Source organism: Acanthisitta chloris, unplaced genomic scaffold, assembly GCF_000695815.1.
Source record: "Acanthisitta chloris isolate BGI_N310 unplaced genomic scaffold, ASM69581v1 scaffold2158, whole genome shotgun sequence".
In the NCBI taxonomy this organism is placed as follows: domain Eukaryota; kingdom Metazoa; phylum Chordata; class Aves; order Passeriformes; family Acanthisittidae; genus Acanthisitta; species Acanthisitta chloris.
The window spans coordinates 2,489-28,924 of NW_008686252.1; the positions used below are offsets into that span (position 1 = coordinate 2,489).

A 26,436-nucleotide genomic window follows, 5' to 3' on the forward strand; every position below is an offset into this window, starting at 1 on the left:
AGGATCAGACTTCAGTAACTGGGTTATTTAGCAGCATTTTTCCTAAGCGATTCAAATATTTTGACATTTTTAGTCATTGAATAAGTGATCCAATTACCAAGAAGCAGTACTGAATGAAACAATTGATATTAAATGCAAATTTCTAACTGTTCATCAGCAGTAAAAATTCTTTCCACGTTTCTTAGTACCTTAATGCCTTGCTTGTAACAATTTGTCTTCCTCGGTGATAGCAGTTAAAAGCAGCAGAGAGGGACAGCCTGCAGGCTATGACTGAGACACTAATCCTCTTAACTTTAGTGCTGAAAGATGCATAAAAGGTATCAGTGCATGAGAAATAATTCTGTGTGAAAACAGCCAAATAAAAAAGTCATTGGGCATTGTAAGTTTATGCCCACAGGCATGAAAAAGAATGGGAAGCCACTGGATTGGTATTTACCCCCTATTTGGGGTATTGCAGTAAACCTACTGTAGGTGCAGTAGGAGCCTTGGCCTGGAAATCTTAGACTGAAGCTGCTGACTGAAGAAGAAGTCAAGTACTGTAATGCCCACTTGCCTCACTCTGCGGCTGCATTTGATTGATGTTTTTCTACAAGACTGTGGTGGGATGGAGGATTACCAGATTCTCAGAACTGAAAAAAGTGTAAAAGTTGGTGCAACTTTGATACGAGTCAAGCATGGGATATTAAGTGTCTTTTACTTACTCTCTTAAGCATATATATGCTTGAGACCTGTAGTACTTAAAAAAGAAAGTCAGTGTAGAACAAGGTACTCTGCCCCAGCCTGGTCTGTGCCTGAGCTGAGTGCAAGCTGCAGGAGGGATTAGCTAGCAGTTGTGCAGCCTGTCTGCCCCAGGAACCTACGTGGAAAGTTTAGTGCACAGAGTGCTTAAGGGCAGAAGTTCAGGTATCAGAAAGGATCAAGCATGAGCAGGGATGAGCAAACCCTTCTGATCTGTGCATTCACTCTGAGTGGAGAGAATCAGCCTTCTTAAGCATGTTGATACTCTCCTGATTTTGCCTCACCTCTTGAGTTGGTTAATTTGCAGTGTCATAGAAGATTTTTAATTAGACCTTCTTGGAAAACTATGTGAACATCATCTGTATTTTACTGTAATTTGGCATCTTCTAAGGCAAAAAAAATAAAATCCCCTTTATTCAGGAACCCTTTCTTAGCTGGAGATACATCATCCTAAGCATTAACCACAAAGGAGAAAATGAAGAAATGCATCTTAAATTCTTGTGCTACCCTGATTCTCTGAGCTGAGCTCTGTCATTGAAAAGCACCCCCAAGACAATCCCTGAAGAGATCAAATATTCTGGTTTGACTCAGTATGGGTGAAAGCTTATACCCTCTGAATACCAGCATTTCCTTTGTATTTGTTCTTGCCCATGCCATTCTTTCTCTTGAACCCAAGGAGTGAGAACAGCCATGTGCTTTCAGCGTTTTCAATATCTTTTTTCCTATCCTACCCATTCCATAGGACCACCATTTTTATATTAGGGCTGCATTTATTTTCCTGTCATATCTCAAGCATGTGTTTTGGAGTGCATGGTGGAATGGCTGTTGACTACATCAAGTCTGCTCTTCTAGAAATTCAAATTTCACATAAATTCTCCTCTTCCACTCCCGAATGTTTCTTTGTGCAAAAAACCCAGAAATATTGATGTTACTCCTAAATTTGGCCACTGAACAGTTAAATCTGAAGATCACGCTAGAGATATTTTCAAGACAGCACAGATCTGCTGCAGCAAACAGATTTTGGCTAGAGAAAAAGAATGCTTTTTGGAAAAAATCCTAAGTACAAAAATTGCTCAGATTTTGCAAAGAAAGTGAAATAAAAGTTGTCATTTTAAAATTACTGATTCTGAACTTTTAGCATGTTAGGTGAGATCAGTTGGGTTTCACTGGTTTCAGAGCCATATTCAACATCTAATGGATTGGTGCTCCATCAAAATGGAAAGGCAAACCCTAATGCCCTCACGGAGTGTGGATTTTATTCACTGGAGTCAAACTAATCTCACTGAAAATAGATTTAGGCTCTTTCTCATAGTATTATTGAAGCTACTTTACATTTCAGTCAGCTGCTCTGTCTATTACAGAGTGATAACCATCAAAGTCCCTGTTCTTATTCCACCTGTGGTAGCAAGAGCTCCAAAAGCGACAGATCAGTTTGGCTTCACATACTTCTCTGTAAGCACCAACCCACTGCAGGTGTAAATAAACTCTGGGCTCCACATATTTCTAAACCTACTGGGTGAGCATACTAGAGTCTTCTTAAAAACAAGTCCATTATGGCACTTTCCCCAAGTTCAGGCATCTCTTTTCTAAATTTGCCAGAGGGAAATGTGGATGAAAACAAAGATTTTTAGCAACTGTTTCTTGTAGTTTGTTGTTACTTGTTCCTCCTTCTGTCTAATTACAGGGATGCAAGATGCCTCAAAGAAGCTTACAGAGTCTCTCCATGAAGTATATGAGCCAGACTGGTACGGACGTGAAGATGTGAAAATGATTGGAGAGGTAAGATGTATGGAAAGAGAAAAAGTATTTCGGCTGCAAATGGATTTATCTGAACAGTTGAGGAGAAGTCTGCATCTGAAATGTCCCCTAATTCTTTGTTGCGTGTTAAATCCTGTTTTCTCAGGATAGAAATTATTTCTCAGCATAGAAATTATTGATCTTGTGAAATGCAGATCCTGTTGACCAGATGCAGCATTGGCAATGTCTGTTTTACGAACTAGCTGATGTAAGCAGAATCGGTCCTGATAGCGTCTGATTGACAAGTTTGTACAAAGGTGTCTTACATGCAGTTTTGCAGTCGAGATTCTCAATTCAAATGAATGTTAAAAGTTATCAAATCTGCATATCCTTGTGTTCTGTGTAAAAACTGTTGAGTCAGTGGTACTAAACAGGGTATCTGATGGGACACACCTCTCTTTGACAAGAATCTGGAATTTCAGGGCAAATTAGGCTGCAGGGCACTGTTTATTTTCACCTTTTTAGCTTCCTCCGGTGATTAGAGAACAGGCTTTTCTAGAGGACACAGCAGCAATTTAACTTAAGGTGCTCTGAATTGCATGCTTAAACAGTCTTAATTCTGGGGGAAGTCTGTCAGGAAATATGTTGGTGGTTACAAGAAAGTGCAGACTGTTATCAGTGAAGCTCTTAACCACGTGGCAGTCAGTTTGCAAGACCTCCTGGACCATACAATTAACAAGAAACTGTAATATAGAGCCCTCTTTCCAAATCTGTGTACAGATTGCTCTTCTCTGTGGCTGCCACCTTCTACCCTTGCCTTCCTCTATAGGCCTGATGTGGTTTTTGATTTTAAAAGTACCCAACTTCCAAACTGTATAATTTACCATTTATATTTTTTTGGGTTAAGCAGCTGGAAAGTGTCATGCTGCATCTTGTTGTAGACATCATCTTGTATCTGTGGACTATCAGATTTTGCATTCAGAAATTTGTAGTTGTGTGAAAGGACCAAAATTTGGCTCTTAGGTGTAAAGATAAATGATAGATATGTCTTCTCAATAAGAGACTTACAGGCAATATACCAGTTCCCCTGATTTTTTTTCCTCACAGATGTAGATTTCTGCATCCCTCAACCTAATTATAACCAGAATTATATATCTGTTCAGTCTAGGATTTCAATGATCATTGCGAAAGGGATCCACCTAAATGACCTTATTCTGTGTGGTAGGAAAGATGATGGCTTAAGGGACCCTTCAGCAATGTTGTTTGCATCCATCAGTTTTCAGAAAACCTCCATGATTTTAATTTGTCCAAAATATGTATGGGCAACACACAAAGGCAAATGCTATGGCTGGCAGTTGCTTGCTATGATCTAGTACTGTGCTTCTCTGTAGAACACTGTGATTAAATATTGTGTTAATAAATGAGGTATTTCTTCTAAGCATGTTTAATAGATTGTAATAATTCATTAGGGGCTCTGTTAGAGTAGGAAATGAATGAACTGATGGCTGGAATCATACAGCATTTATAATATGCCCTATAATAGCTTATGGTAAAACAAACACTGGGGAATAGCTGTCTGGACTTATCAGTGAGGATAACAGCCCTGCAGAGCAGTGCTCATACCCTTCAGCCTGCCTTCCATCAAAGGAGTGATTTTACAATGTGGGAGAAAGGAGGAATCAGGATGTTTAACACATGCTAATGACTTGTTCAATTGAGAACCCAGGACCTCCAGCACTATGTCTCTATGTAACAGGATTTGCTTCTGGTAAGGAATTTCACCCTTCTCCCTACTGGGTCCTTGTCACAATGAGCTGCATTAACATGTTTTCAAAAACCAGAGAGCTACACTTTGGAGCTACCCCAGAGCTCTGGGGTCTGGGGAAAAGCACTGGAACTTCTGGGGGAGGATTTTGTTTATTTTGCCTGCTGATTTTGGGATGTTTCTATCTGCCATCCCAGCTCTCTAGTAGCGGAAGGTAGAGTTCTTGTCTGTGCATCAGCCATTTCATCAAATGTACCTTAATGGCACAAAAAGTATAGGATGGAAAGACCTTTCCCTTTATTTTATTTACTCTTTTGTTATACTTCCTTTCTCTGTAAGTAAAGTCCATCAGCAGTGAACATACTTAAGTGCAAAAACTAGGGCAGGCTCAGATTCTGCATTGCTGATCCTCAGGGACCTGGAACTCCAAGGAATACCTTGAACCTGTGATATCCTTATTTTCACATAGCTTGATTTGTAATAATGAAAACACAAACTAGTTATTAAACTAAATCTTATTTTGTTGTGAATTAAGCTTGCAATGTCAAGGTATTTCTGTAAGGTATTCCTTTTCATTCACCTTATAACTGTGCTCTGGTTTATTGCCATAAAGAGCATTTTAAAACTTCAGAAAGATTAGTCTTTGCCAATTAGATTTGTATTTCTCTGAGTTTTAGAGTGGCATTAAACTACTAAGCACATTTTTCTCTTTTCTACCTTTTCAGAAATGTGATGAACTTTGGGAAGACTTCCATCAAAAACTGGTGGATGGGTCGTTGTTGACCTTGGACACATATCTAGGCCAATTTCCTGATATCAAAGTAGAGTAATGATTTTCTATAAAGAACAATTTGTAAAAGTACTGTTGAGTTGCAAAATAAATACAAAAAGAGATTACAAGCAAAGAAAAATAAAAAGGGGGGGAGTTGAAAGTCATTCTCTTCTGAAATCTACAAGATGTTTTGTAAGTAAGTCCCTGACATTAGGCTGTACTGATTTTACAAGTGAATAAAAATATTTTTAATGAAGTAGTTCTTGGAAGTAAATTAGCCTTTCTAGAGGAAAATTTTTTTCCTGTTTCTGTGTCTTTGCTATGAGATAATTTCCACTGACTTCAGCAGGGACACATTAAGCTCTTCAGACTAAAATGCCAAATTACATGGAAAACAGGCTTTTTGTTATTGGCTAGATGCACTTGTATCTTTCTCTTATCTAAGATATGGTTCCTGTCTTTTAATTAGTTATAAAAAGATTTTGTAATATGCATTAGGAGATAATGATCTGCAGATTCTAGCCTCTCCCAGATGCCTGTTTGGTGTTACGGTCCAGAGAGATGACTGCTAAGTGAAATGTGTATGTGACCATTATAGGTGAGAGGCAGATACTTTTATATTTCAATATGACTGTATGGACACAGATGGAAATTTTTTGTGATAGTTTATAATTGAGTAGGTATCACACCATCATCCCCTTTGTCATTTACCTCAGAGACTAAAGAAAAGTTAATTAAAAAATCTGAATATTACTGACGTACAGTTTTAAACTTGCTTGTAAATCAAGCTGCACTTATGCCCTCTTGGAATGTGGAATTTACATGTAATATATAGCTTTGTAAAGTCTATATCAAAGGATATGTATATGATGAACTCCAGTTATCTTAGTTAAGTGTCAGAACAACTATATTTTAAACATTTTTCCAACTCCGGAAAAAAATGCATTAATTACAAAACATGTATACTACATATAAAGGAGAAAAACTGTGTCACTGTGAGTTTAACAGGTTCACTTATTCTGGAGAATGAGACAAGTGTCGCATAACGTTGAGATCTCAATTAAAAGGCCTGTAAGCCCTACATCCACCAAAACCCCTTCCAAACTATCTGTAAATTGTTCCCTTATTTTAAAAGGTAATTTGTCTCTTTTACCATTTCCATGTTCCTGCATAGTATAATAATTCAGATATGAACAGCAGATAAGAGAGAATAAAAATGTCAAAACCTTTATTGACAACATAAATAAAGTAGCTTTTTTAAAGGTGTTATTCATCCTTACTTTCATTTCTACCCCTGTACAGACTCGCATTGCAAAACGAAGCCGAAAGCTGGTGGACTACGACAGTGCGAGGCATCATCTAGAAGCTCTGCAGAGCTCAAAAAGGAAAGATGAAGGCAGAATTACCAAGGTAGCACAATCAGAAATATGCTGGCAGAAGACTTAGGGAGCTTGAATGGCATTTGTTTCTGTGCTGAGATAGAGCACAAAGTTTCTCTTCCTTTTGTTTTCGTAAAAATGGAAATAATGATATCCGTAAGCATAAATGTGTATTGAGTACTTTGGTGCATGTGTGGGCACGCTCAGCCTCTTTCACAGATGAGTCCTGTTTGAACCCTAAAGTGCTCTCCTGATGAGAATGAGGGGACACCGAGTCTGTGTTGACCTCCATGGTGTGGGACCGAGTCACCTCCTTTGTTAATAAATAGTGTAGTGTAAAAGACCCACCACAAAAAAATGCACAAATGCAATTTTGGCTGGTTTAGCTATTTCAGTGTGATTGCAGAAGTCACCCTGTTTCATTTTGGTTTAGGCAGAAGAAGAATTTCAAAAAGCACAGAAAGTGTTTGAAGAGTTTAACACTGACTTACAAGAAGAGTTGCCATCTCTGTGGTCACAGTAAGCCTGGAGTATGGAAAGGGAAACCAGGGGATTATAATGAGCTCATAGAAAATGGATTGCTGGATACTTGAAGATCCCATCCATTATCTTTATGAAATAATAAAAGGAAAAATGTATGCAAATGCTCCAAAATATGCTTACTATGAGTGTACTTATGCTCACTTCTACCAGTGTATCTTGGCACTTGAGATTCATTACCATGTCTTCATTCTGAGGTGCAAAAGGGTCTCTGTTTTATGGGTAAATAACTATACTAGAGCACAGAATAGTCTGTGGTGATTTGGGTCTGCTTATGGGTCATTTTTCTGGAAAAGATATCAAAGCAAAGAACCTTGCAAACGTATTAAGACTTTATTGCTGTTTTCAAGCTTCTGTAAGGTTCTACTGAAGCAGTAGAAGGGAAAACTAGTATTATAACTACATCAGAATACACATATGATAGTTTTGCACTGATTATGTCTGTGATATAAAGGGATTTGATGGCATAGATCATTCATTTGGTATATTTAATCATGAATTGTGTTTATACAGAAAATGCATAGAATATGAACGTGAGAACAAAAGCAGAGAAAAATAAGCATCTCATTAGTGTGCTATGTTCTCTAACAACTGACAATCTGGAGTGGAAATGTGTTGTGAGTCACTGAAGTATCCTTTGTCTTCTTTGCCTTCTAAATTAAATCCTGTTAAATTTCAGATCAATAGAGGATTTTCCTGCTGTGTTTCTGCCTATTTCAATTGAAAAGCTTCTTAGCACTTCAAGATATTCATTTTGTGGGCTTACTAAAAGTAAAACTGTATATGAAAGATTTAGAGTAAGGACCCTTTCATTTCAATATGTGTGTTGCCAACTAACTAGTCTTAGGAAAAGGTAGAATTTAATTTGAGCAATAGGCATAATTTAGAAAGCAGTTGGTTTCAGTCTCCTTTATTGTAGTTATTGCAATTCTTCAGGAAGGAAATAATGTATTGAGTTGACATTTTGCAGGCTTATTCTTATTCCAAAGACGATTTTTGTTAGTAAAAGTTGGAAGAAATTACACATGAAAGTTTTAAGTAGGAAAAAGAATAATACAGAACCTACAAAAACACCTTCTACTTTTGAAATGTAGGAAAGATATGTAATCACTCACCCCAAGCAAGCAGATTTTTGACTGCATGTGCAAAAATGTCCAGTCTATATTAAATTATTTTTCTTTTGCATATATATACACGTGTGTTTCAGGGCTGATTTCTTTAAGGAGGGCTGAGTATGGGACACCTCCCCCTGGGCTGTACTGAGCTGTATTCCTTAAAGCTGCCCCCAGACACAACTGCATCCCCTTGGTGCTGCAATGCCATCTAGGGTGCAGGCACTCAAAGTGCCAGAGTGGTACCTCTCTCCTTACAGGAAATGATTGTGTGGTGGCTGGTGGGAGAGGGGGTGCCCAGGGCGCCTTACTTTAACGCCAGAGCACCTTAATTTCCATCTGCTTGTGCCCCACTCTTGGCCATCCTTTTTCAATCTTCCCTTCTCTAAAAGGGAAGCTGAAGCCCCTGCTGGGGAATGGTCTCAACTTGATACATTATGTAGTGTGAATATGATGTTTCTTAACACAAACAGAAATAATGATGAACAAACTAGTCTGAAATTTTGACATTTCATCCAGTTTTGCTTTGCTGAGAGTAATACTCAAGAATGTTACTTGTAGTCTGGAAAACAATTAATTTGCCTTTGTGGCCCTCCCACCCATGTCTTTTATTCTCTTTTTCCTTTCTTTGTGCCATCCTTCATAGACGAGTTGGCTTCTATGTGAACCCCTTCAAAAATGTATCCAGTCTCGAAGCCAAGTTTCACAAGGAAATATCTTTAGTGAGTAAAAATTAGTATCTTGTGTAACGAATTATGATATGCATGACAGCAAACAAATGTCTTGTAGTAAAAATCTAGGAGAGACATACAGAAGAATTTGCCACAGATCTAGATTTCTACAATAACCATTGTATTTCTTTTACTTGTCATATTTTTGCTCTCCTTAAGGAAAGAGCAGCCCCTACAATTTTGGATTACAGTGCAGTATCAGTTGTAGCACGAAATTAACTTTCTGTTTTGATGATTTACTGTTGCCTACAGTATTTTTACTGTGTCAAATTGCTAAGCACCACATTGCTTTAATCAGTACAAGAACATGTCAAGCAAACCCTTCAAGTCTGCTCTACATATTGTCAGCAATGCAACACTGTATCTGTGACTGTTAGGCAAATCAATCAGTGAGGATCTTTTGAATGTACCTGGCTAAGTGGTAGTGTGTTATCTATAGTAACCTACTAACTGGAATCAAAATTGTTTGGAAAAATCATGTTACTGAAGTCCTGTGTAAATTTGGATTAGGTTTTTGAGGGGAAAACATGAATCCTCTTGGCTACACATGTTGCTTTAAACTTTTGGCAGCCTCCTTCATCAGAGCTCATGTAGCAATCAGTCATGCTTCTGAACTTACTCTCTGAAAAACAGGTTGTGTTTCTGAAGAACTGCTATTATCATTGATTCTATGGATTTTGATGGGTTTCTGCTTAGGCTGTTGCTATACATGGCACTGAGTATTTTTGGAAGGTTTTATAGTGTAGTGTAAAGTTATCAGATTTTATCTTATCAGGTTATCAGTTATCAGACCAGAGTTATCACCTGTGTTTTTAATCATGACTGTAGTCATTCACATAAACTCAGGCAAGTGTTTTGTTTTCACAGCTATGTCACAAACTATATGAAGTGATGACCAAGCTGGGGGATCAGCATGCAGACAAAGCCTTCACCATTCAAGGGGCACCAAGGTGAATTTACTGGGTTTTTGAATGAATTGCATTCCAGTAGGCTTTGTGGGATTCAGCATATATAGTAATCACCTACACCATGTGTAGCAATTGCTGTACAACATGGTAACAGGCATTGCTTGTTCAGGATGATAGATGAAGGTACCTTGTATGAAGTTATCCTCAGCAGGAGTAAAGGTGCAAAGCTTCCTTCCTCACCAACATTTTTTTTCCCTTAAAAAAAATAATGAAGGCCAGATTCTCAGCTGTTGCAGTTTAGCCTGTTTCATTGTAGACTGTTATACCAATTTTCACTAACTAAATGTATAGCTCACTTATTCTTGGCTGCTTAGTTTACAGCAATGTTCCTAACTCTCATAATTTTTTTAAGCCTTGATATATTTAGATGTGCTTTTAGCTCTTGTTATTAGGTGAGAATCCCAACCTTTGAAAGTCAGCCTTTATCGCTTCTGCACGTGGGGAAAAGTCAAGATCTGAGGGTGCACCATAAAATCAGAAAAGCTGAAGTAAAAAGAATGTCAAGAAATACCATATTTTTAAAGACTTTCGAGAGAAATCTTGTCTTAAAGCACAAACCAAAAAGAGTTTAAAATGAGATGGTGCTTTCTTAAGGTCAGAGGATGCCTGGACAGTATTTCTGATTTTTTTGCTTGCAACAAATGTAGCCTTTCTGCCATAGTTTGATCTCTCAGTACTCTAATAGCGATATGCAGAAAAGATTGAAATTGTAAAACAGTGAGACTTATCAAGACACAGTGATATTTAGAGTTAATACATAAAGCCTGAATTTCCATGCAATCCCAGCAAATCAGAAGCAATTAGAACAATGTTATAGCTACAGATAATTTGCCCTCAAGGTGGCCTTAGATTAGCAACAATTAAGACTGACCAAACAACACAACATCTGCATCAAACATATGGCAGATATTTCTGCATTTGTTTTAATCTCATGTTGGAAGAACAAAGAGTGAAGTATTGAACCTACTGACCTAATGCAAAATTCAGAACTACTTTATAAGAACATGACCAAAATTCATGTTTTACATTATTTCAATGATAATCCGTTCCCGTATATAGTTAGACACTGCCTCTGGAGCTGTTAGCTCATGCATCACCACTTCTAGCCCCTTTAGGGTGGACTCACAAACTGGGCTGTGTTTCCATAAGGGATTTGTAAAATACTTTCATAGGGTGAAAAATGTAGTGTTGGAAGATTTCAAGCAGTTTTTTTGTAAAAAAATGATATTTTGTCCACCTATGTCTCCTAGACCATGTCCAACATGCACATGCTTGTTCCCACTGAATTACTCCTTCCATCAACGAGAGAAAGAAAATACTTGCTGAAAATGACGAGACATACGTTAATGCAGTGTGATCTTAACTTACTTTAATGCTTTTTAAGAATACATTATTTTTTTCAGTTCCCATGTTATTCTCTGTTGCTGTACTATTCACAGAGCCTTGTGTGAAACTCTGGATTGATTTTGACTTCCATTATTAGTGATGATGCTTTAAAAGACTACTCAGGAGTGAGCCTTTGTAAGATGAAACAGCTTTCTTTTTAGATACAGTATCTAATCTTTCCTTTGAAGAACTGTCTAAAAAGAAACATTTTGAAAACATGTATGCAACTGAGTACTCTATCCTGGAGGCAAATATTATACCTGGGAAAGAAATTTTTTAATGACTACTTTTTTTTCCTTTTTAAATATTTCCACAGAAAGAGGTGGTGAGTGTTTGTCTTTTCCAATGAACAATTTTTCTTGTGTTAGCATTAGGATTATGTGTATACTGTGGTCTTCTCAGTCAGGTAGTGCTTCTGCTCTCCCTGAAGATGTGTAGGAGTTGCTCTTAGCGAGTACTGTGGTCATGGAGTGCTGTAGTTTATAGCCTCTCCAAGTAAAAGCTTTCAGCATTTTTAGGTAGCTGAATATTATCTCAGTGTTTGCACCAGGTCCTTTCATGAGAAGAGCAGATGATTTCTAGGACTTCATCAGATCTTTTCTTAGTATCAGCAGAGGTCTGTTGAAGTCTCTGACTGCTGATTTTTTATAGTTCTAGTGAACTGTCCTTCTAAATAGTGATATCTTTATAATAATCTTGGCTGTGTTTTATTTTATTGAAACCTTTCTGAAGTTGCTGAGCTTTTAAAATTATTTGCATTGCTCATTGTTATGCCTTCCCGTGGGTAATTTATCTTTAGAACTTTTTATTCTGAGAACCGTGTGAAATGAAGGCTATAAGGCATCTCACATTTTATGATAGTTATAAACTTATATGTGAAATGGTGTTTCAAATACAGAATCTGAAGAAATGCAGGTACTCTGTTTCCTTCAAGTTACAGTGATCAGGAAAACACGTTCCAAAAATCAAGATCACTGAAAATCAAAACTTCCTTTGATACAGTAGATACTGAATTTTAATTGCAGTATTAGTTTTAGTCATTGTATAATGGCTTAGTTCATCTCTAGTGTGAATTGCCTTTTGTGGTCACTGGCATTACATCAGGGATACAGTTCAAGTGTTGCAACAAATTGTCAAGGTAATAAGTCAGCAAGATATATATGTCCTTGCTATTGCTTTACTTCTGTCTAGTGATTCAGGTCCACTCCGCTTTGCAAAAACACCATCACCACCAGAGGAGGCCTCTCCCCTGCCGAGCCCTACTGCTAGTCCCAATCATATGCTGGCTCCAGCATCTCCAGCACCAGCCCGACCTAAGTCACCCACACAGGTAAGCAGATACCTAGCAGGAGAACCTGCCTGTTGTGCAGTGAAAGATAGCTGAGATGATGTATATGGTAGATTTTTCATCTAGGCTGTGATTGAGTCATTACTCATAGGGAGGCCACTGGTTCTGTTGCAGTCTGTCCTGTTCATTAGTTGTACATCCCTGTGTAGTGAGCATGGATAGAAAGGGAGAGCAAAGAAAATTTTAAGGTGCCTGGTGAATTGGGCAGGATTTGTGGTGACAGAGCAAAACACTTCTTAAAAAGTTGCATTAAAACGTTTTCCAGCAGTGATAGTTTGAAAAGCTTATTTCTAAAACCTCCTTGTGAATTTCTGTACATTATATATTTATGCTTTTCATCTTCAAATTTATGCTTACCCTGGGAAAAATTTAGCCAGTGATTAAAATCATCACTGGTCTGGCAAACCTCTAAATCAGTAAATGAGAAAGCTGGCTTACATACTGCTGTGCTAATTACTAATAATTAAAGTCTTATTGGTTGTTATTAACACTGGATTGAGAAGTTTGACACTGTTGGAATCACTGGGGTAGTTTCTATTCTCACCAGTATTGGTAAAATAAGAATCACTTTCATTCATCAGTTTCCTCTGTAGCATACCAGTTGTATGTGATACTTCATGAGCATATCGAAGACCAGTGTTGATGTTACTGATGGCTTTGGAATTGGAATATCTTCTGTGCTGATTGCTATTTCTATGCTGGGTGAACATCAGAAATTACTAATAAGTCTTATTGGTTGTTATTAACACTGGATTGAGAAGTTTGACACTGTTGGAATCACTGGGGTAGTTTCTATTCTCACCAGTATTGGTAAAATAAGAATCACTTTCATTCATCAGTTTCCTCTGTAGCATACCAGTTGTATGTGATACTTCATGAGCATAACACTGGATTGAGAAGTTTGACACTGTTGGAATCACTGGGGTAGTTTCTATTCTCACCAGTATTGGTAAAATAAGAATCACTTTCATTCATCAGTTTCCTCTGTAGCATACCAGTTGTATGTGATACTTCATGAGCATATCGAAGACCAGTGTTGATGTTACTGATGGCTTTGGAATTGGAATATCTTCTGTGCTGATTGCTATTTCTATGCTGGGTGAACATCAGAAGAAATTCAATTTTGCATTTAGTAAGCATACTTATTTTGTCTGGCCTCTCAAAATGTGGTACCTCACTGCCTTCATCTGGCAGGACTCAGTCTCATTGGTGCCAATGGTGTTATGGCACTATACCACCTGAGGTTTTTTTGTGAATTAATTTTCTTGATATTTTGCCAGATTTAAAAATTATCCAGTACTAGTTGGTATTATTTCAAGCAACTAGTTTGTCATAGTTATGTGAATCTCTGGAGAACAGCAGAAAATAATAAACTAAGCACCTTTGAGGTGCTATGGTTCCCACAGATGATGTGGTCTTAGCATGAAGTATGCTTTAAAGGTAGTAACAGGTGGGCATGGACAAAATCCCAAAGCTAAACGCAAATGAACTCAAGATGCCAAAAAGCTACAGAGGCTGGTTCTGTGCAGCATTGCCCTTCTTATTATGGGCTGCATAGGAAAGCAAGTGCCTGTCACAGCAGAAAAAAACAGCCAAGAATTGCTTTTGTATGAAATCTGAAACCTTGAGTTTGAATGAGTTTGAAACATGAGGTTGTTTTGCTCTTCCCACAATGTTTATTCCGATTTAGTGCTGAACAACTAAACAGTTCCTTTCAAAGTATGGTTCATTCACAAATGCTTATTTAGGGTGAAGAGCAGTGATAAAAACCTAACATAAATTGTTTAGGCCTAGCATGAAGCTTTTCCTTTATCCCTGAACTAGTCTGTGACATTTTTGCTGTCTGCCTAGCTGAGGAAAGGTCCGCCAGTCCCACCACTGCCTAAGCTCACACCCACGAAGGAGTTGCAACAGGAGAACATCATTAACTTATTTGATGACAACTTTGTCCCAGAAATCAACGTGACAACCCCATCACAGGTAAGCTTCAGCAGATGGCATACCACCCCAACCTTGTAATCACCCTAAGATAGTGCCCTTGGGGCTGATCTCCATGGGGAGAGAGGAGGAGGGTGCCAGTCAAAGGCAGAGACACAGTTAGCATTTTCTGTTATCTTGAAAGGGTTACATGTATGGTGTTTTACCTTTGAACAGTTCACACATAATCAGTCAAATGGGCTAACACTTCTAACATATTGAAAAAAATGAGAGATTTCCGGTGAGACCTGACTAAAATACTGCAAAACAGTCATGTTTGAGATTTAAATGCCTTAAATTGCATTTCAAGCTGAGAGTTGGTCTAAGATGCATTTTTCTAATCCTAAGCATCTCAAGTGGAACTTTACAGTGGTCCTTCATTGTTTTGGTTTCCTCCATCAAAATCATTAAAAGAAGTTCCTATTTTCTTTTGAGTAATTTTTTAAAAATGGAACTTGGCTGGTTTTTAAAGGTATAAAAGGCTTCTTCAGCTAGATTATTCATTCACTTGGTTTTGCTCATAGAGACATTAACTACACAGCAGAGAAGTGACCAAAATTAGTTTTATCTCATTATTATCACATTTTTTGAAATTGCATATAACAAACAGAAAAGCCAAGTTGTCTAAAATGCATCTGTAAAATTTGTATTCTGCTATTCAGCTTTTACATAGTTATGGTAATTGCTGGTTGTTCAATATTGGACCTTTTCTATGATGGTAATTCCAACTCTGAAATCTGAGCCTTTATCTGATAGACTGGGGAGGAAATCGTAGTTCTGAAGCTTACACAGAAAGCTTATGAGTTTTTGTTTTCATGTGGATCATTGGATTTGTACTAATTCATTTGACAACACAGGAGAATGTAGGCACAGCAGTGAAAAACTTTATACAATTTGAACATGTGATGATTTTTTTTCCCCGTGGAGGGGAGAAACAGGCTGTCTACAGGGATCTATTTGGAAGAGAAAAGACTTATTTATAGTTAAGTTCCCATGCAATTAAAGGCAAGTCCCAGAATGCAGCTGCTGTTGGGCCCTCATTCTGAAGGGAGATGGCAGGTCTGTTGCATCTTGGTACCCTGACTTCATAGGAGTTAATAAATCACTCTGGTAGCACAAACCTTGACATCAGTTGTAAGAATTGGTGTGAACTGTGCTAGATGTGGCCCTCTACATTAAATACTGTATTCAACTAACCTTCATGTATCAGGCCAGCTGGGAAAGTTGACATGGAACCTGTGTGCTTTTCCATTAAAAGATGACACTAGAACAGGGCTTTAATGAGTATGAGTCACATTTCCAAAATCTTTACATCCTTTCTATGAGAGATTGGTATAAAATGGAGTGACAAAATAAAAGCTGGGTGTACTTCTGAGAAGTGAAATCTTTTTCATTTCTGTCAGGGAAAAATTGATCCCCCTTCAGTGAGTGATTTATATCCCTCCCTCCTGCACAGTCAGTGATCTGAAAATGACCTAAGCTATTCACTGGCCACCTCCTCATGATTCATCTGCACTTCTCCCTCCACAGAACCCACCCACATCACTAAGGCATCCTTGCTGTATCTGAGCTCTCTGAGTATGTACAAACATACCCAAATAATGTGATATATATGTAGGTTTTGTATCCTTCTGTAAGAGAACCAGTTCTTGAAATCCACAGAAAACATGGACTTATTCCTCTTGGTGCTTATGACTTCTCCTATACTCCCAAAGGCCTTGTTGGCCAGTATGGAGGAAGCTGTCAAGAGTGCAGAGTCCACTAATGGTGCAGGACCTCCTGAGGGACCACGACTAGTGTCCTGGACACTGCTCACACAGAGGCACAAAACCAACAGGCTGATGAATAGAGCTTTGCTGCTTTAATCCCATGTTTTAGAGAGGATTACAAACAGGCCAGACACTTTTCTTCTTTGGAACACACATCCTGTAGTTATTATTCTTTACCAAGCTGTATTAATGCATTTGCTGTTCTACTTGGTGCTGTTGAATATTTTTGGCCTGATTCAACAAAGCAGCTCACACATCCAGGTTATTTATTGCCAAGAATAGATTTAATTACAGCTAAGTAAAAGAAAGAGGTGAGAAGATGAGATAACTTAGGTGACCAGATGAAAGGATCATTTAGAAATGAGTATTCCATGCTTTATTTCTCGTTGTCTTCACATCACATTTCGCCCTAGTGTCCAGTTACTAGCTTGGCTGTTGTAGACCTTTATAATATGCCCACCCCCACCACCCCAGACCCGTAACATGTCTGAGTGTGTCCAACAGCTCTGAAGTGAATAGCCCATATCTGCTAAGGCCATTTTAAGGGTTGTACAGATTGGGTGCAGAGAGGGGTTAACAATTCTGGTGACTCTTGCACGTTTCTTCTGTCTTCTCCATTCCTTGTACATACCTCTGAGAGGTACAGCCCTGCTTCTGCCACAACCACCTCTTTCAAATGTGTCATTTATTCCTGCTTCATCATTCTATGGTGGAATTAATACAGGATGTTTGACAGGCCTTCCTGTCACAGCTTTGTCTGTTTTTGAGCGATTTCCTGAGGTTCCTCTTTCTCTTACATCTCCATGTAGTGTGAGATTTGGGCCTTTGTCCCTAAAGTACAAACAAGTGTTGTCTTCATTATTTTGGTCTGAGGGTCATGGGTAATTTTTGCAGTCAATGATCAGTTGTACCCTGTCACTACAGTTACCTTAGCTGTCATCACACATGGCCTAAGTAAAACTACCATTCATCTGGTTTAATCCCCATTAAGTAGCAATTTCATTCTCAAACCTCACTGAAAGATAATTGGCTCTTCTGTCTCCATCCATTTCTGATTCTATGCCAGCAAATGCTGTGTTGTTTCATCAGGGTGTATGATCACATGAGTACTAGTGCCTCAAGGGCATTTGTGGTGAAATCTAAATACACTGGATGGAAGACATGACAGAATGAATGTAATGCTGGTTACTGGTGGGAATGGTGGGGTTGACTTTTGAAAGTGTGAGTCTCTAACACCACTGGCCAAACACAGAGGCCAAGGGAAGAATATAAAACAAGGCAAGCAAAGTTGGTACTCCTGACAAGCCCTTCTGCTATAGCCTCCCAGCCTCCAGCCGTTTGCAGCTCAGGGGCTTCCTCCACATGATTTCTACTGATTAGGTAAGCCTTTGGCACAAATGTATTCAGTCTTTCAGCATGTGCACATTTTTCACATTCACACCACCTGAAGGTGAGGAGGTCCATAGCTGAACTCTGTGCCACATGGAGCACCACCAGCTTTTCTTTATGTCACATCTGCCCCCGTCAACTTTGCTGCCACTTGTCTTCCTGCTTGGGAAGAATCAGGGAGCAGCCAAACCCCTGTGCCTCTCACGCTGAAATAGACCCTACTCACGTAACCACTAGCACACCTCTTCCAGACTGAAGAGTTCCAGGTCACTGTCATTCCTAACACGGGAACTGGGGAGCTATTTTGACCATATTTTCAGGTGACACAGAGCTCAGGTGTTTTGTGGCATAATGAAAGCCATTAATTACCTAAATTTGAACATGCATTTACCAATAGTAACACTAATTTGGGAAGTTTATACTCTGAAGTGTTTGAACAATATAAAGGCTTTGTTTGTTTATTGTATTATCATCCTCACCTCAATATTTTGCTGAACCTGCCCTCTTGTTGTAGATTTGCCATGGTGTACGAGAGTCTCGCACTACTTAATAAACACTGAGCAACTAGCAGTAGGCAGTACTAGCTTTGTTACCTAAACCAAGATGCTTGCCTAGAATATTTATAATTAGTGATTCAATCCCAGCTACAGTTTCATGCTAATTAATATTTTATGTTGAAGCGTGCTAATTCTTTGTTCAGGGTACTTTATAGCAGGAAAGACCTGTAGCCCATTGAACCTATATATATTTATAGTGACCTCAGAGGCCTTGTCTAATTTATTGATTACAAATAAAAAAAGACTCTACCATATAATCCAGTTTTGTAAGAGCACATCATAGAATGGTTTAGGCTGGAAGTTCCAACCCCCCTGCCATGAGCAGGAGATACTTTTCACTAGTTCAGGCTGCTCAGGGCCTCATCCAACCTGGCCTTGAGTGCTTCCAAGGATGGGGCATCCACAGCTTCCATGGGCAACCTATTCCAGTGCCTCACTACCAGATGTTTCCTAAAGTTTAGAGCTCAAGGCAATATTAAATGTAAATTGGTATTCATGTTCAGAATAGAAACTTAATTCAAATGCATTTATGTGCTTCTATGTTGGCTTTTTAATAATGTTTGCATTTGTGGAGATATTTCCTTTTTAGAATGTATGGACATTGGGTACCATTGATGTAGTTTTCAATTTTGATGTCTGTCTCAAAGCACTTTAAAAGGGCCTTCACAATCAAATGGTGTAGACTTGGCACTTTTTCAAATGGACTGTGGTTATTTAGCCTGGAAAGGCAAAGCTGCACTACAGAGAAAACAAAGGTATCACAAAAGAGTGAATCTCATAAAAATAAAATTAAAGCTTATACTAAAGCTCACGAAAATCTTCAGAGCTTCCTCCCCTCTTGGTGTGCATCACAGGTAGTAAGTCTATGGTATATTTTTTATTTCTTGCACCTCTTAATATTTTACTGGCTGGGGCAGCTTTCAGAAGGTAAGTTTTTCAAGAGTTATGTTTCTTTTCTAACAGAATGAAGTACCTGAAGCTAAGAAAGAAGAATCTTTGCTAGATTTTGACTTTGACCCTTTCAAGCCAGAAGCTGTATCAACGGGAGTTACTCATTCACCCATGTCTCAGGTATCTCTTTGCCTTGAGGTAGGCAAAGCATATGAATGCAACATGCTGTGTTTGGTAGCAAACATTTAGTATTAATGGGCAGTATATCTGCAGTGTCTGAAAAACTTTTATCTTCCTGAGGAGCTCAAGTCAGCTGTCTATGTTTCCGCCTCAGTAACCCTGTACTTAATGATATGCTGGAAGGAGAGGAAGTTGTCAGGTGGTGAAATGAGATGATGCCAATGAGAGTGGTTGGTGGTACCTTGGCCCTGACTTTGGCATGCTGCTATTTTCCATCTTTAGAATAAGTCTTAGTGTAAACTTGTTTTTCTGACAACTTGTCTGACCTGGCTTTGATTCTTCTTGTCTGGAAAGATGCCTCAGGGGACCAAGGTCTCATGGAGACAGCATGTGATTGCTTTGCTGTGATGGAGTTTCTGTACCAAGCAGTGGTATGATCTGAGTGGTGTTGCTATAAACCTATTTTAGACATAACCTCAAGGAAAATGAGAGCATGGAATAGGGTGTTTCCTTGCAGAATGTTGTGTTATAGAAATTTTGTGTTCAGTACTAATATTTGCCATGGCAGTTTCTTGCAGCAATGTGAAAAAAAAAAGAAAAAGATGAAAAGTAAAAGTAAAAAAATGGCTGATATTAGTTGGCTACTCTATGGGACCTGCTATTTCAAAATCTAGAATTCACCCTCACTATCCAGGGGGCAGGTAATAAAGTAGGGAAGATCTCCTGGCCAGCATATTGGTATCCCTGTCTTGTACACAGAAAACCAAACAATATTAACACGCTGTTAGCAAGACCTATTATCCCTGTGGTTGTTACTAACCTGGTTTGTTCTGTGAGACATGGGAGGACTAATCGGCTGTTTGGGAGTGCAGTACTGAGATAAGAGTGAGAAGACAAGAAGCTTTAAGGCTGAAATACTCCTGGTTCTCTGCTGATCTCATTGTCGGTTGTTTACTTTCTTATTTGGCGTACAGTCCTAGCTATGTAATGAGATCTGTAGTGATCTCTGATGGGATATGCACTGTCAAAAAAACGAAGCATTGTGAACATTCCAGATGTTATCTGAAATTTCTCATTGTGATCTGCAAGGAGAAGTGTTTCATTCTAACAGAAGCTTTGTGCATTTTACTTGTTATTTTTCTTACTCCCTCTAAACAGGGAAGAGGAAGGGGAAGGGCCAGTAGAATGAAATTCCTTGGCATTCAGCAGTGACAGAAAAGTTTAGGTGTGACTTGACTAACTCTATGCTTTTAGCTCATTTTGTAATAGCGCTGATTAGAGCAGTGGGATCATTAAATCAAATATATTTAACTTGACAGAACATGTTTGTTCTGAAATCGTATTGCACAGATTGTAGAGGAGTTTATTAGTTCAGCGAAAATGAGTTGGTTTAGATTCAACTGTACCATGAAATACAGAATATAATTCTGTGTAGAAAGGTACATTGTAATTTTTCATCTAGGTGCACAGGAAGCATCACTGAGCACCTCCAATCTCCTTTCCTTTCACCTTTCCTCACAATGTATGTATATGAGAAAGGATGGTCCATGTCCACAAGAGCACGTGGATGAGTCAGAGTACTGTGTTTTTAGAAGGGAAGACAGTCCTGCAGTCTGGGTCTCAGTCTTACTGGGTTTGGCAGAGTCATTGCTATGGCAGCATAGACAGAATGAAGCCTGTGGTTGCAGTCTTTGGAGAGCACTGTGCTTACAGGGAAATTCAGAAGAGAACCTTACATGCTATTTCTATATGTGTATAGTTTTTGCCTCAGTCATGGATATTTTCCCTTCAGCAAAGTGCTGAAGTAGTGACATGAAGACAGGAGTAGTCATCTGTGCATGATGCCTTGGGAGGCCTCGCATGACTTCTCTGCTGATAATTTATTTAATTACCTCCCTACATTGGTCTTCCAGGGTGATCTGATGACAGTAAGTGAGTCCCAGCCTGCCCTTCCTTAATTGCTTATTTGTTTCTATGGCTGCTTCAGAAGTAACCTTTCTAAACCTACTTAGCCCTCTCCTCTGTTTGCTAGCTGTGCTCTGTCTGACCTTTCCTTCAGTTTATTCCTCCACCTTCATGCTCAAAGTTGAAAGGAAAATTGAAAAATGGAAAAACAGCAATCTTTCCTTTCATGGAAGTTGGCAGGACATTTAGGGTTTGCACCAGTTAGTGCTGTAAGAACAGACCTCTCATTTTTCCTCTTAAAGCTTGAATGTTCAGCTAATAGTGTTACAAAGTGAAGTAAGCATGTACACGTATGAATTACATCCACAGAAGCAGCACTTCAACCAAATTAAACTGAATGCAAATTGGTTGTTGATGTTAATTTGTGGTAAATCTGAGTAGTGAGTTATTACTGTGTCTTTTGCTCATTGAAGCAGAAATTGTTCAGAGAACCATTAGGTCTTTATAGAATGTGAAGCACACAAGAAAAGGAGCTAAATGCAGCAATCCTTTCTCTCACTCAAATATTAGCTGTTGCATTTAACATCTGCAAATGTTTCAGTTTTACATTTTACTTTATGATCATCTTTAGTTTTTTGGGTTTTGTGAACATTAACCTAGCTGTGAATATAGTAGATACAATTTGAAGTATCTCAGACTACTTTTGTTCTGTTCAGCTCTTCCGTTGAGAGGTCACTAACATTTATTAACAGACTAGACAAGAACAAAAAATATTGGTGAACTTTCTTGTTTTATTTCCCCAAAAGTATGCCATTTTCCTTCCTGGAGTTGTGAGAAAAATGGCGTAATCTTCAGTGGATAGCTGAGTAAATTTTTAACCAGCTAGAAAACCTGGCCGATGTAAGATCTTTAAAGCTGACACCTTGCAGAGGCTGCTACACTTGTTGAAAGTCATTCTGCCACCATCTCAGAATCTGACTGCTACTTGTGCACACAGTGATGTGAGTTGGCTGGAAAGCATACTGCCCATCCTATTTAACCAAGAAGAGCGTAATGCAGATACACACACACACACACGCACTCGTGCTAATATATAAAATATGTATGTATTATAAATATGCATAAAAATAATTTCTCTTAATTAATGCACACTGTTATGTAGTATGATGGTCATACAGTATATGAGCAGTATTTTCCTAACAGCCCCTTTTTTTCACTCCTTTTTTTCAGACATTGCCATGGGATCTATGGACGGTAAGCCTGACATATATCATTATATTTCTGTGCCTCTGATTTTGTAACAACGTAGATACAGCTCTACAATGCTTTTACCTAAAGCCAAGATAAAGAATTTACAGACTGTGACAAACACTTTCAAGTATATGAAGCCACTGTGGGGACCTTTTAAAACTAACAACAAAAAAAACTAATCTGTGTTGCTTGGCCTACAAAACCTAAACGATGTCAGAAATCTAGGCTAATAAGATTCACGATTATTATAGCTAAGTGTGTTGCTTTTCATATGCCTGAATTATAGCTAGTAGAGGGCAGGAATGGGTGCTAGTCTCTTGTTTCAGTTATCTGAAGGTGTAGTTCCTCAGGACTTTACCCCATGGACAAGCCTTTTTTCAAAATTCATGAGTGAAGAGAGAGTTTAGCTTTTCTTTGTGGCCATACAGCAAACTGGAGTTACTCACAAAAGAAACTGCTACTTTAGGAAACCGTGTGAATCCTTCCTTCTTTCTCCTGGTGCCAAATCAGGTACAATAATCTGCAGGAAGAAAACAACTCGTTTATTTTTAGCTTTCTTTCAACTTTATGTCATGTAGATAGCTAGGTTGAGTTGACATGAAGCCTGGTATCAACCTTTTGTAGCTTCACCCAGCACAGAAATCTGTGAATGTGTGTCATGTATTCAGATTTGCAGCACTGTATTGGGAACACATGCAGTATGTGATGTGTATTAAATGCTCATCTCCTTCTATTGAGAAAGGTTAAATAAAGCCTAAAAAAAGTCACATATGTAGGCTGGCCAAAATTTCAAGGCTGCTAACATCTAGACCAGCTAAAATAACCCAGAAATGTATTGCTCTAAACATTAGATATTTATCTAATATAAATTAGGTATTTTTATCACTGCCTTTTATAGCTTTTTAAGACTATGTATGTATTCTGCATTATGATTATTTTTGTGTTTGCTCTAACTTTACAAAAAAAAGTAGAGTAACTAGGTGAACTTCACAGCTAAGTGTTTGAAGTTAGGGATGCTAAATCTTTAACTGAGCTTCCCTTAATAAGTTGAGCAGAGAGTAGCAGTGTAGACAACAGGTTTGTGACTTGATGCCTTACTCTGTGTGGGTGTAAATGCCTCTGCATGGCACAGGGTGGTGGAGAATTGGAGCTGCATGCTCAGGGCCCACTGCACTGCCTGAATGATGCAGTGATGCCTGAGAACAAATACAAGTAAGCCCCACTGCTGCTTGCATTGATTTCTTCCTTGGTCACTGTCCCCCAGAGCAAGACCTCTTTTCAACAGAGATGTAATAGGGTTCCTGCAATAAAATTGTCAGTGGCTCACAGAGGAAATCAAAGTGTGATAAATATTCAACATACATGTAGAAGATTTTTAAAAAATGTAATGCAGAGGTTTAAAATTTAAGGGCCTGGGATTAGGCTTCTGTGGAGTGGCAGGAAAGGACCTGCCCCTCCTTCTCCACACTGATTTGATAACTGCTGCTGGTTAGAGAACTGCTAATTAATGACCTGCTGCTGTAACAAAGTGCATCATGTTCTTCTTTTCTGTGTTTTATATGTATGTTTTTTTCTACACAGACAAGCAGCGAATTGGTGCAGCCGGTAAGCAAACCTCCCACCAAAATTACAGCCACTCTAGAGATGAGCTTTAATCAGTGTGGCGTAACATATAGTTTGCTGGTTTTGTCTATCAGTGCTGCTCTTTTACATTACAATCTATTACCTCCAAATGTTGCAAACCACATAGCTTTTCCTTAAATGGCTTAATGTAGTCACTTCATTCTTTAAATTAAAATTGCTCTAGTAAAATAGAAATTTTGTGTTTTCTCATCAACTCCGCCTTTATCTTTTTCATCTTGTGTTTTTTCTTTGCTTTTCTGTCTGCTTAAAGCCTGATTCTTCAAAAAGTCTTTCCCTGTGTAACCTGGTCATGGAGGAAACCCCAAACAGTGGGTCATCAGAAGATATTAACAGATCTCAAACTGATCTAGGTTCACTCAACTGGGGCCTAGATGTTAGCACACCCAGTGTCAGCCAGGAAATTACTGCAGGTGGTTCTTTGATTTTCTCTGGGGCAGAGCAAACCTCAAGCGAATCCACAGGTATTCTGCCTGCTAGTGTTTGGCCTGCAGTAGGTGAGCAGGAGGATGCTGCACCAGGGTCAGCTTCTGTAAACGAAAACCAGAGGACTTCACTGAAGGACCAGTTGGATGCCAAAAATATCCTGTGGGAAGATGTGGTGACCAATCAGCCTTTAGAGAACATAACCGGTTTTGAAACACCCATCCTGGGAACTGATAGCTTGTTGGATGAACCCCTCCCATGTGATGTGCAAAAGGCAGAGGAAGAGCAGGAGGAAGACGAGTGGGCAGGTGTCAAGCCAAGTGAAAAGGTAGAGACCGGAGCTAAGTACAAGGAGGTAGAAGGTACAGAGGAACTGGAAGAGCAAGGTTGTGCAACAAAAGGAAACAGTGAGGCAGAACTTCATGAGGGTTTAACAAAATCAGATCTTGACATTTTAGTCAGCGCAGAGGTAGAAAATATACATGAGTTTGAAGATAATGATGGGGATACCTGGAAAGGTAATGGTGCTGACTTAGAAAATCCTAGAGAAGAAGAGTTCAAACAGGTCAATGTCATTGAGGAAACAGATGGAGAAATACCATTGTTGACCACAGGGCTGGAAAGTGGGGACAAAACAGTAGTGTACAACTGTAAAACTGTAGAAAGCACTGGCACTGAACATGAGAGAGTCCTTGGTATCTGGGGTCGGGACCATGAAAGGACATTTGAGGATGCCTTAGACCAAACTGACAGTGGTACTGGAGAGAGTGCACCCATGGAGTGTATAAATGTGAGAGCATGTGTTGACCTAGAGGTAACTGACCACACAGGAAAAGACCCTACAGATACTGGAAGCAGTCTGTGTGATGCTGAATTATTCAGTGCAGAAGAGTCTGGTAAAGGAACAGAAGACAATAGCATCAGCCTCCTCCCAAATAGTAGTGCTGGTGCTGAAGGCCAAGCTACTGCTGAAACACAGTGGGCATTGCTGCCTGAGACAGCCGATGCTGCTGGCACAAGCTGCAGTAATCCTTGCCTAGGTAATGCAGAAGACCAAGTGACAGGTAGGGCAGCAGCAGCAGTCACTGAAGAGCATCCTAGTAGTAGTAGTGGTGTTCCTGAAGCCTTGGAAACAGACCCCTGGCTGGCAAACTGGGATCCAACAGTTACTAATGATTCCTGGGGTTTTCCTAATCTGTCAGATAGCCAAGCTAATGGACTGGATAACTGGCCCTTTTTCCCCAAGCAGCAAGACTCAGAGGAAGGTAATATGGAAAATGTTTGGTTAGGCATTAGTAATAAATGGTCTACACAAGACTTAGGCGCTACTGATAACAAATGGGGAGAAGTAGGTGCAAACACAAGCAATATAATTCAGGAGACACCAGTAAAACAAGGCATACCTGGGGAGCAGGCAGGCATTAGCAATCCTGGACTGAGCAAGGAGATAGCTAGACCCTTGGTTCTATTTCAAATGGGAAATTCCAGAAATGCTAGCACCGAGAGTTCAACTAGTCCTAAAGACAATGAGACCAACAACTCAGATTTATCTGAAGATGAAATTGCTAACCGGAGATATGGATTGTTGTACCAGGAAATTGAGGCTGATAAAGAAGAGGTACCTACCCCAGTGTGTAGCCTAGTCTAGACAAAGAGTTCCTTAGGCCATGCATAACCTTGTCGTTTAAAAACATTCCATTTGTGTGTTTCCCACTGCCCTTCCTAAGCTTGTGCTATTCTTTTTTTTTTTTGAAAAATTGCCATTCAACTGTTGTTAGTGTGGTGCCCTTCAGCCATGGAATGGAGCAGGCTGACAAAAATGCATTTCAAAATGGTGAATGAAGCTTTGAACTGTGAAGGCACATTGTGTCTTGCAGCTTTTGTGTTTTATCTGTATATCATTAAATGCACCTAGTCTATTTTTATTCCTTTTGTTAAAATACTTCACTTAAGTTACTCTGCTTTTTTTTTTTT

At 39.0% G+C, this 26,436-nt stretch overlaps 1 protein-coding gene across 1 annotated transcript; it reads left to right on the top strand.

The window, feature by feature from the left end:
• LOC103807310 (amphiphysin-like) lies at positions 1-26,080 on the top strand (the record flags this gene model as incomplete). Its single annotated transcript, XM_009080037.1, is given in 13 exon segments — positions 1-35; positions 2,415-2,517; positions 4,966-5,061; positions 6,315-6,422; positions 6,825-6,910; positions 8,690-8,765; positions 9,642-9,724; positions 12,320-12,458; positions 14,328-14,456; positions 19,132-19,239; positions 22,375-22,398; positions 23,977-24,000; positions 24,290-26,080. Coding segments are annotated over 13 exon segments (2,802 nt in total), but the record flags the coding sequence as incomplete, so codon positions are not given.
• Positions 26,081-26,436: the final 356 nt, after the last annotated feature.